General features: G+C 35.3%; 1 protein-coding gene across 1 annotated transcript; it reads left to right on the forward strand.

The window, feature by feature from the left end:
• Positions 1-1,498: 1,498 nt before the first annotated feature.
• LOC110108338 lies at positions 1,499-19,122 on the forward strand. Its single transcript, XM_020838946.2, has 9 exons — positions 1,499-1,809; positions 1,879-1,945; positions 2,034-2,111; positions 2,373-2,425; positions 7,527-7,610; positions 13,286-13,338; positions 13,429-13,493; positions 13,586-13,644; positions 18,847-19,122. The coding sequence occupies exons 1-9, from the start codon at positions 1,588-1,590 to the stop codon at positions 18,934-18,936; spliced, it is 771 nt and encodes a 256-aa protein (XP_020694605.1). The 5' UTR covers positions 1,499-1,587; the 3' UTR covers positions 18,937-19,122.
• The last annotated feature ends 295 nt before the right edge of the window (positions 19,123-19,417 follow it).

The following is a 19,417-nucleotide window of genomic DNA, read 5'->3' on the forward strand; positions in this document are numbered from 1 at the left end:
ACGAGACGTCCGAAAAAAGGAAATATGATGAAGACAGCTTATGCAAATGTTTATAATTACAGAACAAAGCAAGCAAGGTCTCACAGATGTTCGGCGGAGAGTGAGACTTAGCGGCAACAGGTATTTCGGCGGGAAGAAATACTTCCGTCAGTCCATCACAGGTATTGGGCGGCAAGGAGAGAAACGTCGTGAGGAGGCGTTAGATGGAGTGTTAGAAATGATATAAAGTAGGGATTTAAGTGGTATATATGTAATATTAATGTATGAGGTGTTAGATATGTAAATTATTAAGTATATAGTGGTATGTATGTAAATTTCCCTAAAAAGTATTGTTTTTCTTATTTTTGTTGAGTTCTAAAGAGTTTTTCTCACTATTTTTTCAAAATTGATAGGAAATAATTTAAAACTTCAAGTGTTTCCTATCACAGAGTTAAACAATGTTATGATTTGCATGGGTTGTAAACAATTTACGTATCAACCAATATATTTTATTGAATTCATAAAAAAAAATTTACAAGTTTGTGATTAGAGCTGCAAATGAACCGAGCCGAGTCGAGTATGTGAGTGCTCATGTTTGTGTTCATTTAATATCAGGTTGTTCAAGTTTTATTGTTTGTTCGAGCTTTATTGTTTGTGTTCATATTTGGTTCATTTAAATTAACGAATGTTCATGTTTGGTTCATGTTCGTTCGTTTAGTGCTTCTCGAGCTTTAAATAAACAAACATGAACGAGCTATAAACGAGCTTTACTTTTAGATGTTCACTAACTTAACAAACAAGCTTTATCGAGCTTCCTAACAAACGATTACATCGAGCATGTTTGCGAACATATTTAACGAATTTTTTTAACTATAAAAAAAACGCATTAATGAACATATATATCAACAAACACATTTATAATAAAATCAATTGTTTATGTAACAAAGGAAATGAATTATAAGCAAATTTCATCTTCACATAATTTTCCTAACAACATCATTAAAAAGGCAATGATTTATAAATAAATAGTCATATAAAGCTACAATTACTTAAACAGCAAGTTAAGTAATATTTGATACCTGCAGCAACCACACGAATCGAGCTTTTATCGAGCTTCTTATCGAGCTTAATGTCGAGTTTGTTCACGAACTTCAAATGATGTTGTTCGCGAACATAAATGAACCGAACGCATTAGTGTTCAAGTTTGTTTATTTAAGAATCGAGTATTTAAAATATTGTTCAAGTTTATTTGTTTAGTTAATTAAACGATCACAAACGAGTTTTAATCGAACCGAACTACGAGTAGCTCGTCGATGTTTGGTTCGCTTGCAGCCCTATTTGTGATATCTTGAGGCTTCATGAGTTTTTTTTCCTCTCCAATGGTACATATCAATTTTAATGCAAATTTTGAATATGCTTAATAATAATATAATTACTTTTTTAAATTATTAGCATATTGCGTATAATTAAGTAGATTCGAGATTATTAATTAACCATGTTCATATTAAAAGTAGCCCGAGCCTGATAAAAAAGATAGTCTAGGTTATTTTACAGCGCGATAACGAGAGTAACCTCCAGAGTGCAGAATCGGCACCGCATCTCCTGGGCATGGCGACGGCCGGCGAAGGCTCAGACAAAGCGCCGGCAAGGAAGCCGGCGGGTGCCAATGGAGTATCGGATGAGGCGAAGCGTTTGGTAGAGTACGCCATTGGCGAAGCTATTAGATTTAAGCAGGCCGTCTCCGCGGCCACCGATGCCGCCGTATTTTCTGCTCGTTCAGGCCTTTCTCAGGTTATTTCTGCATCTTCAGACAGCCTTCAGGAAGCACAGGTATTCCCTTTCACCCATTTTTTCGGTGTTTTCGCTGGATTGTTAGTGGTATTTTTGGTGGGTTCGCAGGGCTTGGTGAAATGGGTGAAGAGCGAGTACACTGCATACGAGGATTTGTCTGTTGAGAAGATTAAGGGTTTTTTTTTTTTTTTTGGCTTAGCCCTTCCCTTCTCATAATCAGTTTGTGGACTTTGCTAAAATTTTAATTTTTTTTATATTCCCAGAGGGTATTTATGTTGCAGCTTGTCATCCGGGCATTTCTCTTGCCGTTGCAGGAGGAGTGGGGCTTGTAGTATTGAAGAGTAATATGCTGTTCTGTCTATTGGGCTGTACCATTTTTTTCCATTTTCCTTAAGTTAATTTGCTGCAAAATAAGGTGGTGGATTCGAGCAAGAAAAGCAATTACATGTGATAAAACTCCCTATTTATCTTATAGAAGATTATTTATTTCTTTATTTTTTATTATTATTATCTGAATTTGTTCTATTCCACATACTGTTTTAGATAATATGGAATTTTCAAACCATTTTTTTAGCTGTTTTCTCTAATTTCTTATCATGCAGGACCTAGAAGTTTTCTAATACGGAATACAAGGCGGTTATTTTTGAGTGAAGAGGTTCGTTTATTTATAAATTTTTTTTGGTGGTTTATGTTCTATAATTTTCAAGTTTGTGAAAATTGAACCGGACAACTAACCGGAAGAAAGAGAGGTTCATGGTTTGATGGTTCAGCTGGGCTTGAATGGATGTCGAATCAGATAATGCAAGAAATAGAAATTTTATGAAAAAAAAATAAAATTAACATTTTATACTTTAAAGAGTACATGTTGTGTATACATGAATTTTCCTTCTCATTGTGAGAGGCATTGTTTGAGTGGAATGCATCCAACACATTTTAACGTTGTGCTATTGGTGTTTAAGAAGTGTCAAACAAGCGTTCGATAAGGGTCAATTTTGAAAAAAGAAGGATAAGGGACCAATAGGGTGTACAATAGTGCTTTATAGATAGTAATTTAGATTTTTCCTTTATATGTACTATGAATGATGGATTTTGAATTAGAAGTTTGGCAAGCATTGCATACATCTTATACTTTTATGCTAAATGGGGAGATCTCCAAGGAATTATTTAGGCATGTAGTTTATATTTAATAATATTTATATTCAACTCCCTCTCTAGTCTTATCAACAAGAAGAATATCATCAGCAAAAAGCATACACCAAGGTACATCCTCTTGCAAATGTCTAGTGAGAACATCCATGACTAAAGCAAAAAGATATGGGCTTAAGGCTGATCCTTGATGTAACTCAACTGAAATAGAAAAATACTTGGTCAATCCACCTTGTGTTTGAACACAAGTAATAGCTTCTACATACATATCTTTAATGATTTGAATATAAGCATTATTGACTCCTTTCTTTTCAAGAACTCTCCATAGCACTTCTCTTGGAACTTTATCAAATGCTTTTTCTAAATTAATAAATATCATATGTAGATCCTCCTTGTTTTCTTTATATTTCTCCATCAAACCTCTTAATAAATGTATGGCTTCCATAGTCGACCTACCCGGCATGAATCTAAATTGATTTTGAGAAACATCAGTATCACGCCGCAGCCTATGCTCCATAACTCTTTCCCATAGTTTTAAAGTATGACATATTAACTTAATACCTTTATAATTCGCAGAATCTTGTGCATCACCTTTATTCTTAAAAATAGGAATTAACACACTCATTCTTCACTCATCTGACATTTTTTTAGTCTTCAAAATAGTATTAAAAAGTTTAGTAAGCCATGAAATTCCTTTATCTCCTAAGCATTTCCACACCTCTATTGGAATATCATCAGGTCCAACAGCTTTTCCACCCTTCATTTTCTTTAAAACCTCTCTAACTTCAGTTTTACTAATATTTTTACTATTAGGAGCTTTTCCCTTTGATACTCCAAGAACATCTTTTACAATATTCTTAATATCACTAGCCACTTTTTCCCACATAGCATTAGCATCCTCATGCACAGACAAAATCTTAAGATCTAAAATCTTATTCACAAAAATATTTTTGTTAATATTCTTTAAATGCCCCCATCTAATCCTTGAAAATCGTTTTACTTTATTTTTTATTTTATGCCCCTTTATCTTAAAGTCCAAAACTAATAATCGATGTTAGGTACATAAATTTTCATTCGGAATAACTTTACAATCTTTGCAATCTAAACGATTTAATTTTCTAATAAGAAAATAGTCAATCCGGGTTGTACTATGTCCATTTTTATAAGTGATGAGATGCTCATTCCTTTTCTTAAATAAAGTATTAGCAATTGAAAAATCATAAGCTAAAAAAAAATCCAATATGGTCTTGCCACATTCATTCGTCGTTCCAAATCCATGGTCATCATGAATGCTTTTAAAATTATCTACCTCTCTACCAACATGTCCATTTAAATCTCCTCCAATAAAAACTCTTTCTTCAAGAGGTATGTTTTGTATTAATTCTTTTAAGTCATTCCAAAAATTTAATTTAGAACTCATATCCAAACCTAATTGAGGAGCATAAGCACTTATAATATTAACAATCTTATCATCAACAACAATCTTTAAAGCTATAATTCTATCTCCAATCATATTAATGATAAAATAGATAATAATATTTTTATATTATCTTAGACTCTGCATGTCATAAATTTAGTTAACTATTTAATTTATTTGAACATCTTTATTCAAGATTATTTATTTACAAATATTTTTGTTCTTCGAATGCTAAAAAAATTTTAAATTATTATTTTGCTTAACATAATTTAATGTGCTGATTATAATTTGATAGTCTTCAAAAGTATTCATCATGATTAAAATACATCTATTAAGTGATAGCTATAGCCTTTTTCATGCCCCACTTCATTTGGGCGAACAACTAGGGTGGCTTCTAGTGTATTAGGTGTCGGACCACCACATTGCATGAAGAGTGATTATCGTTGTTGATAATGTTGGACAACCACATTGCTTGAAGAGTGGTTATTGTTGTTAACATCAATAGATATAAGATATGTATGCCCCAATATGCATTTCTAGGAGAGTTGATGAATAATCCCAGTTACTCTCCCGGTCAACAAGAGTAACTCTCCCCTGAATATATCAAGAGATAGAGACTTTGTCTGTCAAGTTGTTGAATAATCCCAGTTACTCGTCCAAGAAAGCTATCTACATGTACTCATCAGAGTTCTGACCATTATGTACACATGTCTATAACAATCATATCATGTATTTTTAAAATTATATTTTATATAGGGCTTAGATGTTGCTGCTCTCATAGCCTTCAGAATCCTACAAATATAAGGTCAAAGGACTATTTTCGGGATATGTATTGTCATCTGGGTCTTTTATATCAGTTATAGAATCCTCAGAGTTTTTCTCTCTAGAATTTCATCTCTCTGTCTTTTTCTCTTTCTTTTCCTCTTTCTCCATTGGCTGTTTTGTAGATATCTTGCGAGTCCTGTAAGTAGGGCTCAAGCGTCATCCCATACAAATTTGGATCAAACATCTTAAAATGTGTGATGAGCATGTATTGGTGCAAAGAACTAAATACCAGGCACTATGAGAAGCAAAGCATCCAAACAGAGAAACATATGTGAACATGAATAATCAAGAGCTTGCAATTAACAGGTAGCTTATGGAGGCAGAAGAGAGGATCACTAGGATGATCCAAGGAGCCATAATGCTGGCTCCCAAAGCCCAAGGGTGGAAATGCCAAATATATTCTATTATTTTGAGAACACGGGTAGATGTTAGAGATTTTCCCTATACATCCTTGCGATAGATGAAACTTATTGCCCAACAATAATGAATGGTCCACTCTCCAGCCTAGGCAAGTTAAAAGACCAAGGCTCCAATTGAAAAACGGGTTTTGCAAGGAGATTACTGAAGTTAAGCCCCCAACCAAGTTCAAAATATCTTACATAAAATCATTTTTAAGGGAGATGAACCCAACTAATCATGTGTCCTACTTTAAGTTGGACACCTCACTACTTTACATCAGGGACATTTTGAAATTTCGCTTGTTTTTTACCACCTTCAAGGAATAACCTCGCATGTGGCTCTCACGCCTTCTACTGGAGGTCATAATCTCCTTCATCAAGTTCAAATGGATGTTCATCATTAGCTTACAAATGCTTAGAAGCCCTCGAAGAATTTGTTGGTTCTTTTGAAGATGATGCAAGAGTCAAACGATTCCCTTCAAAACTTCATTGTGAGGTTGCATAGAACAATGCTGGAGATCAAAGACCTGGAACCTATAGTCGCCTACCTACCCTTACCCAAGTTCTGTGGGGAGGCCCATTCAGATACACACTTGGTTTACATCAACAGAAGGATATTGGAGAATTTGTTGAAAGTCATTAATATTTATGTCAATGCCAAAGAGTACAACAAAATAGTAGAATCTTTTACCTTAAGTCGTCCAAAAGATCCTCCAACAAGTCCAGACTTCTAGTGGATTATGGGCATGGACATAAATTGCTTTGAGATCCAGGAGTGGAGAGAATTCTACATTTCCAAAAAATCACCCATATTATCATCAAATGGTGCGTCCTGAAAGTGTTGATGATCATTGGCCCGCCAATCATTTGAAATGAGGAGGCATCAATCCCACTTGAAGATATAGTGAAGATTGGCCACTTCCTGTTCATCACTGCCTAACAATCACCCCAATGAGAGTGTCAATGGCTTAGTTCATAGAGGGTATACAAAATAAGGATTTCTTCAAATGCTCAACACTCATGAGGGTGTGGGTCAATGCGCGGGCGCATCCTAATATTGTGCTTTTTATAGAAACCATGAACAAGATAGTATATTGCCGTCATATTAGAAACTTGATGGAAGAGTTGATCAAGGAAAACTAAAGGAATTTGTACTTGCTGATACAATTGGAGTGTGATGGATAAACGTCACACCCTCTTAGCTTGGTATTTATCCTTCAGCTTGCAGAGAATATTAAGGTTTTTTATATTTATGCTTTGTTGATTTATTGGGTGTTGAGAATGGCTGAAGCTGCGCCCTGTTGGCTTGAATTCCATGTCCCCTCCACATAGGATTGACCTCTCATATATAGATAGGCCACATTAGAGCTTTTTCACTCTGGATTTTTTGTTTTGTTTAGGATCCTTCTTTTGCTCTTGTTTATAACTTTTCTTTGTATATCGACTTGTTTCTGCTTTCTCATTTATAAATTAGCTGGGGTCCATTGCCTGAGCATCAATAGATTTTACAGAAAGAAAAGACTAGAGGGTAGTGTATGCAAGAAGAGATGTAGAGAAGGTGGCGATTAACGATTCTATGATTATGTCAACTGATTTTTGGCCTTGTATGCTGAACTCCTTTCTAGTCTGCATTTTACTTTTGCAAAAATGTAAAACGTACCTAAATGTTATTGATGATGCTTATAGGATCTATTTTTATTTCTATGTAAGATTATGCTAGGCTTCAGACTTCTGCGCTTTAATTTATGATGCTTGACTTTAATTTATGATGTCATATTTTTTATTTTTTGCAGAAATGATGGCATAGTCCACTTTGATCACACACACGCTTAACTTTTTTTTTTGCATTTATCTCTAGAAAAAGATGGCCATAGTTTCGTAGCTCTGAGAAACATAGTTTTTTTTGTCTATGATCTGTGAAGCTGACATAAATGCTAGTCTTTTGACGCAATATAATATTTTTTTTGCAGTCAATGCTTGCTGATGCTGAATCAAAAGTAAATGATTTGCGACAATCAGTCAATCTCGTGAAGAATGAAAGCAGAAAGTTGGGGGTATTTCCTCATTAGCTCGCCTTCTTGTTGTTGATTTTAATGGTTTCCTTAGTGGTTGAATTGCTCAAGTATTCTATGTACAACAATAATTGTAAATTGATTAGCTATGCATTCATTTTTTCATGATAGCCTGTCAATTAATAATGGAAATGCCTTCCACATTAATGGACTCTGTTTCTTAATAACTTGATACATTTATGTTGAAATATCAGGGATAAATCAAAATATTTTGTTTTCAATAAAAAATCATCGATTTACCATCTTTAGGGGCTTTCCAAAGCTATTTAAGGCTATTAAAGGTGTCATATATGCTACCTTAAGGTTAATCTTGTTGCCAAACACTACGCTCAAATTTATGTTTAGATTATAGCTATATTTTCTTACCAGAGGTTGAGATTTCTTATGTTTGCTTGTCCTTATCAGTGGCTCCTGTGCATCATTGGCTTATTTATGAATTGCTTATAAAAAATGCCATACTCCGAGGCGTATATGGAGTAATTGCATGATTTTGTGCCCAAGGGGAGTTTGGGCTTCATGCAACTCAAAAGATCTCTCCATGGCTTGGAAATGTCTTCATGAGCATGGTGATGCATACAAAGGGGGGGTCAAGACAAGTTAGATTTTATTTTGATGAATTTTGGGTTCTCTACTAGATTCAGCTCATTAATGTCTAGTAGAGAACCTTTTTTAGCTCATAAATTGATGTTTATTCCCCCATGTGTTGTCCCTTTGGTTTCCGTGGATGGCTCCTTAGTTCCCGTGGCTTGACCCTTTGGTTCCCGTGAATGGCTGCTGGGTTCCTGCGCCTTGGCTCTTAGTTTCCTGTGGCTGGCTCTTGTTTTCTTGTGCCTTAACCCCTTGTTTCCTGTGCTGTTTTCGGGTCTCTAGCTGGGTTGTTTTCCCGAAGCAACCAGAGGGCTCTTCCCGAGGATTTAATGCCCTGTTTCTTGTGCAATGTTGGGCTGCTGTTTGAAGATTTTTGGGCTGCTATTTGAAGAGATTTTGGGGCTGTTTTTGGACAGTTTTTGAGACTGATTTGGTGGCTGTTTTGGGAGGAATTCTAAGAGACTTTTGCTGATTTCTGTGCAGTTTTTTACTGCAGTTTTTAGGTGTCTTTTGGCCTTCTATCTTCCTATTTTAATTAGCTTTTAATTAAGTTTTAGTGGCGGTTTGTATTCCTTCTTTTGTGCCTATAAATAGGAGTTGTTTGTGGCTGTTTTAGATATGTTATGTGATGTGATTTTTGGAAACATAAACCTGCGGGTTTCATTGGAAAAGCTTGCGAGCTTTGTCCACTTCTTCTTCTCATCCCCTCCGGAAATCTTGCGAGCTCTTTCCAACCTTTCGTCTTGGCTTCTAACCTCTTTCGTCTCTCCGCAAGCGTCACTCCATCTATATCATTCTTCTCAAAGTAAGCAAGTTTAGGGTGTCATTTTGTTTGAGTCATTTGTAAGAGTCAAGGGTTGTAATGTCATGTTATGTTGAAAGTCAAGTTTGTAAGAGTCTTTATTTATAAAAGTGTTCGTTTATATGAAATGTAAGAGTTGTTCTATTATCTCTAAGTTATCTCTTCTTTTTGAGGTATTTTGTGCCTTCTTTTATATAGGAAGTCATTTTCTTTTTGTGATCAAAAAATATAGGCTCCCCTATATTTTTTTATTGTATAATTTGGCATCAGAGCAAGTTGGGAAGTCCTAAGGTTTGGTTGTCAAATTGAGTTGTTAAGTCTGAGTCTGTCAAGTTTGTTTTAGTTTGTCAAGTCAAGTCTTGTCATGTCTTAAGTGTCTTGTGAGTCTTATGAGTCGTGTGTCATGTTAGTAAGTTTTGTTTTGATTCATGTTGTTATTTGAGTCTTAGTATCAAGTGAGCAATCTCAAGCCTTGGTGTCTCTTGATGCAACGCCTTCAGAACAAAGCTAACTCATCAGGAGATGAGTTTTTCAAGAAGGGGAGTATCTGATGCATACAAAGGGGGTCCCTAGATTTTATTTTGATGAATTTTGGGTCCTATACTAGATTCAGCTCATTAATGTCTAGTAGAGAACCTTTTTTAGCTCATAAATTGATGTTTATTCCCCCATGTGTTGTCCCTTTGGTTCCCGTGGATGGCTCCTTAGTTCCCGTGGCTTGACCCTTTGGTTCCCGTGAATGGCTGTTGGGTTCCTGCGCCTTGGCTCTTGGTTTCCTGCGGCTGGCTCTTGTTTTCCCGTGCCTTAACCCCTTGTTTCCTTTGCTGTTTTCGGGTCCCTAGCTGGCCGAAGCAACCAGGGGGTTCTTCCCATGGATTTAATGCCCTATTTCTTGTGAAATGTTGGGCTGCTGTTTGAAGAGATTTTGGGGCTGTTTTTGGACAGTTTTTTAGACTGATTTGGTGGCTGTTTTGGGAGGAATTCCAAGAGACTTTTGCTGATTTCTGTGCAGTTTTTTACTGCAGTTTTTAGGTGTCTTTTGGCCTTCTATATTCCTATTTTAATTAGCTTTTAATTAAGTTTTAGTGGCTGTTTGTATTCCTTCTTTTGTGCCTATAAATAGGAGTTGTTTGTGGCTGTTTTAGATATGTTATGTGATGTGATTTTTGGAAATGTAAACCTGCGGGTTTCATTGGAAAAGCTTGCGAGCTTTGTCCACTTCTTCTTCTCAATTCTCATCCCCTCCGAAAATCTTGCGAGCTCTTTCCAACCTTTCGTCTTGGCTTCTAACCTCTTTCGTCTCTCCGCAAGTGCTACTCCATCTGTATCCTTCTTCTCAAAGCAAGCAAGTTTAGGGTGTCATTTTGTTTGAGTCATTTGTAAGAGTCAAGGGTTGTAATGTCATGTTATGTTGAAAGTCAAGTTTGTAAGAGTCTTTATTTATAAAAGTGTTTGTTTATATGAAATGTAAGAGTTGTTCTATTATCTCTAAATTATCTCTTCTTTTTGAGGTATTTTGTGTATTCTTTTATATAGGAAGTCATTTTCTTTTTGTGATAAAAAAATATAGGCTCCCCTATATTTTTTGATTGCATCACATGGTTATGGAGATTCAATGCTGTTGTTCAGGAGTTTGGTATGATTAGTTTGTGAGGCAAATCACTGGATTATCTATCGTCAAAATTCTCATGATTGGTGTATCTAGATGGTATAGTTAAGTGATCATGAATGTATTTGTCAGTTTAAACAACATCTCTTCAGTCAATTTCAGACCAAATTTTTTTGAAAACATATTATGAGAATTGAGTTTGTGATGTGAAACGACCAGGAATTATGAGGAAATAATAAAACTTTTGTTAGCGCGCTACTTTACGGTTAATGAATTGCAAGAAGTAATTTAAAGAACTATCCATGAAGTCTTATTCTAGTAAGCAGTTGCAATTTAGAAGGGTAAGTCATTTTAAAACAAAATCGGTAAATTTCAGTAAAGTCAAATGCACTCATAATAATAATCCATAGGTTAATATCAAGAGCTTTCACCTCGAGTTCCCTTTTCTCTCACTCACGCTCTATGGGAATTATTCAACGGAAAGAGATCTTTTGCAAACCAAGCGATGCCACTAAGAGGATGACGACGCCGACGATCTTGATTCACGGGAGAGTAGCCGGAGATGGAGGTATGGGTGGATGTCCCACGAATTGCCCTTGGGAATTGCAAATGAATTCGTGGACGATTTTCGGATCGGCCAAGCACTAACAGACGTGGAAAGAGAGGAAGTGTCTTGTCTTCTTTGCTTTAGGATTCATGCGGGCTTGAAGCTTCCAAGAGAAATTTGGGGAGGGGAAGTGGGCGACCAAAGAGAGAGGGGAGATTGAGGCTTGTGGGCTAAATTAGGTTTTGGGTTTGGATGAAGTAAAGGAGAATAAATTTGAAATTAATTTCAGATTTAAGTGGTTTTGGAGGGATTTGAATTTGAAAATTTTATTTCAAATTCAAATGGGATGTAGGGATTAAAGAGGAAATTCAAGGGAGGAGCCCATTAATGGGGCCGGCGGCATTAAGAGGGAGAGGGAGGGATTTGGGAGAGTGATTTTGAAACTTCCAAATCAACTTATGCAATTTATGAAAGAGAATAATAACTCAAATTTAATTTGAAATTTAAATAGACTTGGAGTTATGCACTTTCCTAATTTAGAGTTGGCAAATTAGGAAAGTATTTGAAATTTAAAATTGAATTTCAAATAAAACTTACTTAATTTCCTTTCATTCTTGGAGTCAATTTAGGCAAGAAATTATAAGGTTTGAAATTATCATAATGGAAGGGAGCAAGGGGTGGCCGGCGGCAATGGGGAAGAGGAGGAGCCGTCAGGGTATGAGGAGGTAGGAGTTTGGGTTGCCGGTTGGAGGGGGGTTTTGGAGGTGGAATTGAGTACGGGTGGAGGAACGGTGGTGGGTCGTTGAGTGTAGAGATGATAGAGGGGAAAAGCATAAAGGCCACGAGCCATGGACTCCTCCGTTGACTGGTGGGTATTGCACTCGCCCGCACCTCGGGCTCTCTCTTCTCTCTTCAGCACACTTGAAAAGAGGAAGACAAAATCAGATTGTCATTCAAACATTCATTGAAAAACTAATACAAAGACTTTGGTCACTATATATATGCCTTGATAATAAAGGAGAAACAAAGACTCATATGCCCTTTGGGCTACAACTCACTAAACTCCCACGTAGGGGTACAAAGGTCAATTGAAACAAAATAATAGAAATAAACTAATACAATAACAAAAAGAACTCATAAATAGATGCTCCTGATCGTGGCCGTTGATTTGCGATGCCTCCTGTGATAAATGCGCTTGAATCGACGACTGATGTCCTCATCAGTTAGCTCAAATGAGTTCTTGTGTTACTATTTCTCAATGGAAGCATGTGTTAGATGTGGAAGAGGAGCCATACATGTTGGATTGTTGACCTGTTGAGACTTTGAAGGATGTGAGTGTTAAAATTCTATCGGATGAGGGTATCCTTTATCTAATCTATGTAGATATCAAAGACTTATTGAGAAAATATACTCTCACAATTACTCATCAGGATTTTTCATTTGCCATAAGTTTAGTCTGATAGTTTCTAGAATCCCAATTAGGCATGTCATTGAAGAGTAAGAAATATGTTATTCTTAGATCAACTATTGGGCTGAATTTTGATCCATGAAAATGGACATAGTTGGAATGAATGGTGAATGTTGGAGACTTCAAAAGATGTTGATTTGTGACAATAAAACAACATTGTGTATTACCTCCAACGCAGTTTTTTCTCACTGGTCATCATTTTATTAGTTATATGATTCTTTTAAGGAGTATTTCTATTGTCTTTGTTAATTCAAATAGCCAGTTAGCTATTGCATTCACCTAGTCTGTCAAGGACCTTGAATAAAATGCATTTGTAACAAGTTTTAGACATATGATAGCATGAATGGCGTAGTTGGCATTGTAATACGTAGGTTAGTGTATTTTATGTGCTTAGTTGTCATTTTGTCGTAGTTGAGGGTTTTCCCTGTATAAATCTCCTTTTTTTGGCAAATGAATATACAACAATTCTTCTTTCCTCTATGCTTTCTCTCAATCATAACTTCACCATTATTTGTAATTCCTGATCACCATTATTTGTAATTCCTGGTCTTAATTGTTTTGAATTAATCACATATTTTATCATATAATTTGCTCCAACAGAAATTGTATTAATGTTTGTCTGAACCATTTGTTACACTTGTAGGAAAGGGCCTTAAAAGCAGAGGAAGAAATGGAGCGGGGGAGGAAGGCTCTCATGTTTGTTAATATCTATTTAGCACAACCAATTCTATGTACAGGCCACTTATATTCTTTTCGGTTCATTAAACAATGAGCATTGCTATGCAGAGATGAAGGACGTGGAATTCAAGCTGAACTGCGTTTTGTCAGAAAAATTGAAAGAGATATAATGGGTATGCACGAATTTAGCCTCTACCACATTTAATGGAATTATGCACCCTTTTTTCTTTACTTTGAATTGCATATTTCTAATTTTCTTTTGCAGGCCTGAAAGACCTTATTAATGAACTTCCTCGGAGAGAAGCATCTCGATATAGATCAGTGGTTAGTTTTCTTTATAATTTTAATGTGTTATTATAGATTTATTAATTCTTCATTTAGTTTTTATGTTACAATTATTGCCATCATGCTCTCTTCTTTTAGTTACTATATGTTATTACTTCTCATAATTCTAAATAGAGAATTTCAATAGAATACTTTACTTGCAACTTTCGAGCATTAATTATAGTTTTAAACCTATAATGGCTTTGATGGTCCGTTGGTTGACTTAGAGGTGGTGGCCCAACCAGCATGGAGAAACCTTAGTTGGTCTAGTAGTTTTGTCACACTAGATGATATGACAGACCATAGCATAGCCTGGGTCTTTTAAATAGCAGAAATCATGTGCAGGTGAATCCCTCCCCAATCGGAAATTGTAACCTACTTTCCATGAAGCACCAATATAATAGGAAGTGCATGCAAAAATTTAAGAAAAGGCTTGGCTGAAATCTAATTTCAATAATGTCATGAAACTAACGGCAAGAAAAACAAGAATATAACACATAAAAAAAATTTATTGAAACTTTTATGAAAGAAAAGACAAGATAAAAGTGAATCTTCAATTGGAGAGGAAGATCCGGCTCTCCCAGATCTCTAGCTGCTGGCTAGAGCCTAAACACCCTAAGAACAAACAATCTAAATTCAACAAACTATACATACCCCTAACCCTACAAAAATCATATACTTAAAGCAAACAATAGAAAATTAAAAAAAAAATAAAATAAAAAATAAACAAAAACAATAAACAACAAATACCCAAACAGTCCTCCTCTAATTTCCTTCTATTTTCTTAATTATTTTCCTCCCAAATTAGCCCCCAAATCTGTCCTCTTAAATTAGAAAATATTTCCTAATTAATTCCCCCAAATCAGCCCTCTTCAATTAGGAAATGATGACCCATACACCCAAAAAATGATGCACAATGTTACCCAAAACAGTTGGCTGTGGTGGCGGTGGTGGCAGATGGAGGCAGCAGCGGCTGGTGATGGTGGTCAAGCAAGCTTGCTTGCAGTGTAAACGGTTCTCGCCCAAAACTGGGTGAGTTTACGTTACCTTAAAACTAAACTAAAATGGTTTACACTACATTTGCTATATTTTGCATTTCTTTTTGTTCTAACCAAGCACCAATATTTTAAAAACTATGCATTTGAAATGCTTCACACTTATTTTACTTCCAACCAAAAAGCCCCTAAATTTATTTGAGTGTAATAGTTATGAGAAAGTTGCCCTCATTTTTTCAATATATATATATATATATATATATATATATACATATATAATACTCCCAAGAATTTAAGAAATTGTTTTTATAGAACTATATTATGAGATGCTGCTCTCTTATAAAAATATGTCATTTAGATTGCAAAGAATGTAAAGTTATTCTGATGTGAGACAAACAAGAATTGCACATAAATATTAAAAGATACGCGATGCTTGCTACTTAAGATTAATGTTACGTAAGGCGAGATTAAAGAACTCTCAATCGTCAATTTTATTATGGTAAACAATTACAAGACTAGAAGTTTAGGACAAATCAAGATAGATCTGAAATTATCACAATAAAAACAAATATGTTGTAATAAAATCCCACGATTAATATTTAGAAAGTTCACGATGAGTTACCATACTCACGCTCAAAGTACGGCTTAGCGGAGGAAGGTCTCTAACACACCCAACGATGCCACTAGGAAGGTTGCAACGCCAAGAGTCTCAATCCACGGAAAGAATGTCGGTGGCGGAGGAATGAATCGGCCGGTGATTGCCCACGATCCGGTGGGAATATGTTCTTCAACGGAAGGTACGAGCATGAAGAGGATGCAGTGGATGTATCCGTTGGCGGTCTCGTTGACGTCGAGATTCACACCAAAGAAGAGTGAACCAAGGAGATCCGTTCTTCCGTGGTCATCAAAGATGAAGCCATGGTCGATTCTAAGATCGACCATGCTCCATCGTTGAGAGAAGTCGAAGGAGTTGTCTTCTTCCCTTGTCTTCCAATGGTATGATAGGCGCCGAGTTCAAGAGGGGAGGAGCCAAGAGAGGGGTCGTCTAGGGAGGAGTTATGTGGGTTGACATGGGGTTAGGTTTTGTGAAGGTTGGGTGAAGAAGAAATCTGAAATTAAGTTCAGATTTTGGAAAAGTTTGGGAGGGAAACTAATTTGAAATGTTGATTTCAAATTAGTCATAATCAAGGCATTGATTAGGAATTAATTGGGAGGAGCCAAACATGGGCCGGCGGTATAGGAGAGAGAGGGAGGGGAGTTTATTCCAAAACCTGAAATTAATTTCAGGATTTGAGGGGATTTGGGGGGAAAACTAATTTGAAATTTGATCTCAAATTAATTTTTAATTAATTAATTGATTGGAGACTTAATTGGGGGTGGGGGGGGGGGGGGAATCCATGCATGGCCGGCGGCATGGAGAGAGAGGGAAGAGGGAAGAGGGATTGGGGAAATTCATGCTTTTTCCATACAAGATACGCCAACGAGGCGGGAAAATAATAGCTCCAAAATTAAAATTTCAAACGGATTCAAATGGAGAAGCTTTCCTTATTTGGATTTCACAATTAAGTTTTGAATTCTGAAATTTGAATTTCAAAATTCACAAATTTCTCTTTTAATGCTAGTACCAAAATTAAGGAGTCATTATGTTGTTTGAAAACCTCATAATGGTTTGTTGCATGAGGAGGTGGCCGGCGGTCAAAGGGGGAGGGAGGGGCTTTGCCGACAGGTGAATTAGGCTTGAGTGGTGGTGGAGTTGGATGTGGTGGGGCTAGGGGATAAACTGGATAAGAGAGGTTAAGTAAGTGGTGGGTTTGGCGTGGGAAGGATCTGGCGGGTAAGTGGAGGAAAATAAGAGGAGAAATTCGGCTAGGATAGAAAGAAGAAAAATACCACGAGCCGCGGACTCTTCCAATGATTGGTGGGCCTTGCACTTGCTCACCTCGAGCACTCTCCCTTTCCTCTAGAAATCTCACAAGAAGGATAAGAAACACAAGAAATTTTCATTCCACTATTCATCATCAAATACATAAGAAATGGTCGCTTATATAGGCCTCACAATAATAAAGAAAATAAAAGACGAGAATGTCCTTTGGGCTACAATAGTGACGAATTACTCATAAGGGCAAAAACGAAAAAAAGGCTAAAATAAAATAATTAATACATAAAATGCATCAAAAGTAAATATTCTCCATCATGGCCATCGATTTCCTGTGTCACCTCTGATAGATGCGTCGAAACCTCTTATCGATGTCCCCATCATATTCTGAGTGAAAGTTTATGTACCCAATATCGCTTATTAGTTTTGAACTTTAAAATGAAAGTGTGGAATATAAAAAATAAATTAAATTTTATCCTAGGATTATATTACAAGAGTTTAAGAATTATAGAGGAATTAAGTTAATATTCAAACATTAAACTATGGAAGAAAGTAATTGACCATAGGTTACGACGATATGTTAATATTTCTCATAGTCAATTTGGATTCTTGCGAGGCATGCCTACTTTGAAAGCTATAAATTTATTGAGACATTTGATGGGGAAGTATAAAGGAATAATGAGGATCTACATATGATATTTATTAATTTAAAATAATATAATAAAGTTTCAAAAAAAAAGTGCTATGGAGAGTTCTTGAAAAGAAATGAGTTAATAATGCTTATATTCAAGTTATTAAGGACATACATGCATGATCTATTACTTGTGTTCAAACATAAGGTGGTTTGATCAAGTATTTTCTTATTTCAATTGGATTTAGGGGTGTAAGTAAGTCGAGTCGGCTCGAGCTCAACTCGTTTATTGGCTCGCAAGCCGAGCTTATCAAGTTCACAAGTCGAGCTTGAGCTCAAACTTGAGCTAGTTTAGTAAAGGAGCTCGAGTTCGAGCTTGAGCCGGCTCGGCTCATGAGCTTGTTAGCCTGCTCAAATACTTATTAATATTTTTTAAATAATTTTATTTTATTTATTAAATTTAAGTATTTAAAAAGTAATCATAATAAGTATTTATAATATTTAATAATATATCAATACATTCATATTTAACGTTTAAAATATTTAATAAAAATTTAAAAATTTAACATAATTAATAATATTTTAAAAATCTATTACAGTGGGACAACCTCGAGTTCGAGCTCGCATTCCAACTGACGAGCCGAGATCGATATGGCCTAAACTCAACTTGACTCAACTCATTTACACCCCTAGTTGGATTACATCAAAGATTAGCTTTAATCCCATATCTTTATGCTTTACTCATGGATGATCTTACTAGACATTTGCAAGAGGATGTACCATGTGTATGTTTTTTGTTGATGATATTCATATTGATAATTCAAGTAGAAGAAAAACTTGAATTATTGAGGTCAACCTTAAAGTATAAAGGTTTCGTTTGAGTAGATCTAAAATCAAATATATAGAGTATAATTTTAGTAGTAATAGATTTAGTGTGATGATTATGATTTTGGATGATCAAGTCATTAAAAGGAGTATATGTTTTAGATATCTCGGATCTATTATTCAAAGTGATGGTAAAATAGATTGGGATATTATTAATAGAATTCAAGTTAGATGATTGAAGTGGAGGAATGCATTGAGCTTGTTCTGTGATAGAAAAGTACCTCTTAAACTTAATGAAAGATGTTATAAGATGGTGGTGAGACCTACAATGCTTTATGGCACAAAATATTGGTCATCAAAAAAGAAGCATAAAATTAAGTGTTGCAGATATGAGAATGCTCAAGTGGATGAGTGGTTTTACTTTTAGAGACATAATGCAAAACAAGTATATGGAGTAGCTCCAGTGGCTAATAAAGTCAGCCTAGGTGGTTGTCACATAAAATGTCAATCTTCTAATGACTTGATTTGTATATTAGATATATTAGATCTGATATATGTTAAGAAAGATAGAGATAGACTTTAAAAAAATTATTAGAAATGATTTTTTTAATTAGATTTAAGTAAAAATTTGACTCACTATGAAGAAAATTGATTTATGTAGTCAACCCTATGCACAGGTGGACTAATCGCCTATGTTGTATAGAACTATTATTCTACAGTCATCCCAAATAAAGAACTTATAAAAAATTCTTACAATAAAATAAGAAATAAAAGGGATAACTCACCCCCCAAACAAAGTCCTTATTAATTGATGCAAAAACACTAAAAAATATTTTCACTTATTATTAATCCGTGCGTTGCTGCCCCTCTTGCAGATTTCAAACTTTGTTTCTCAAGTCAAGCATGAAAAGAAATCTCTCAGTAACACTGCTTCGAAGATCGTCAACTACGGCATCCCTTTGTGATGACAATCATTATACTTTATAAGTTTAATTTAAGTGTGTGTTTTTTCCCCTCAATGCTTACCTGTATTATTATCTATGCCTTCAGCTCTGTTCTGACAGTGATTGTCAGCTTCTTGTACCAATATGAACCGATAGAATTAATAATTTTATTTCTGGTTAATTATCCATACAAGTTAACTTTATAGATTTGTTTTGAATTTTTTTTTGAAGATCTAATTATTATGAACTTGTATTTGACATTATTATTTTGAATGAATGGAAATAAATTAACTTTGAATATACTTATGGTTGCAGAATCATGGTGATGTCAGAGATTTTTCTGATTTTTTAAAGTTTACTTGAATTACATTGCCAAAAACAACAAGAAGATATTCAAATAAATTTGATCGAGATAGATTAATAATTATTAGATGATTTTTTAGATAATGATACATTTTGACTACTTAATCAAAATTTATGTTCTAATAATCTTAAAACAAAT

This window comes from Dendrobium catenatum, unplaced genomic scaffold, assembly GCF_001605985.2.
Source record: "Dendrobium catenatum unplaced genomic scaffold, ASM160598v2 fragScaff_scaffold_1282, whole genome shotgun sequence".
In the NCBI taxonomy this organism is placed as follows: Eukaryota; Viridiplantae; Streptophyta; class Magnoliopsida; order Asparagales; family Orchidaceae; genus Dendrobium; species Dendrobium catenatum.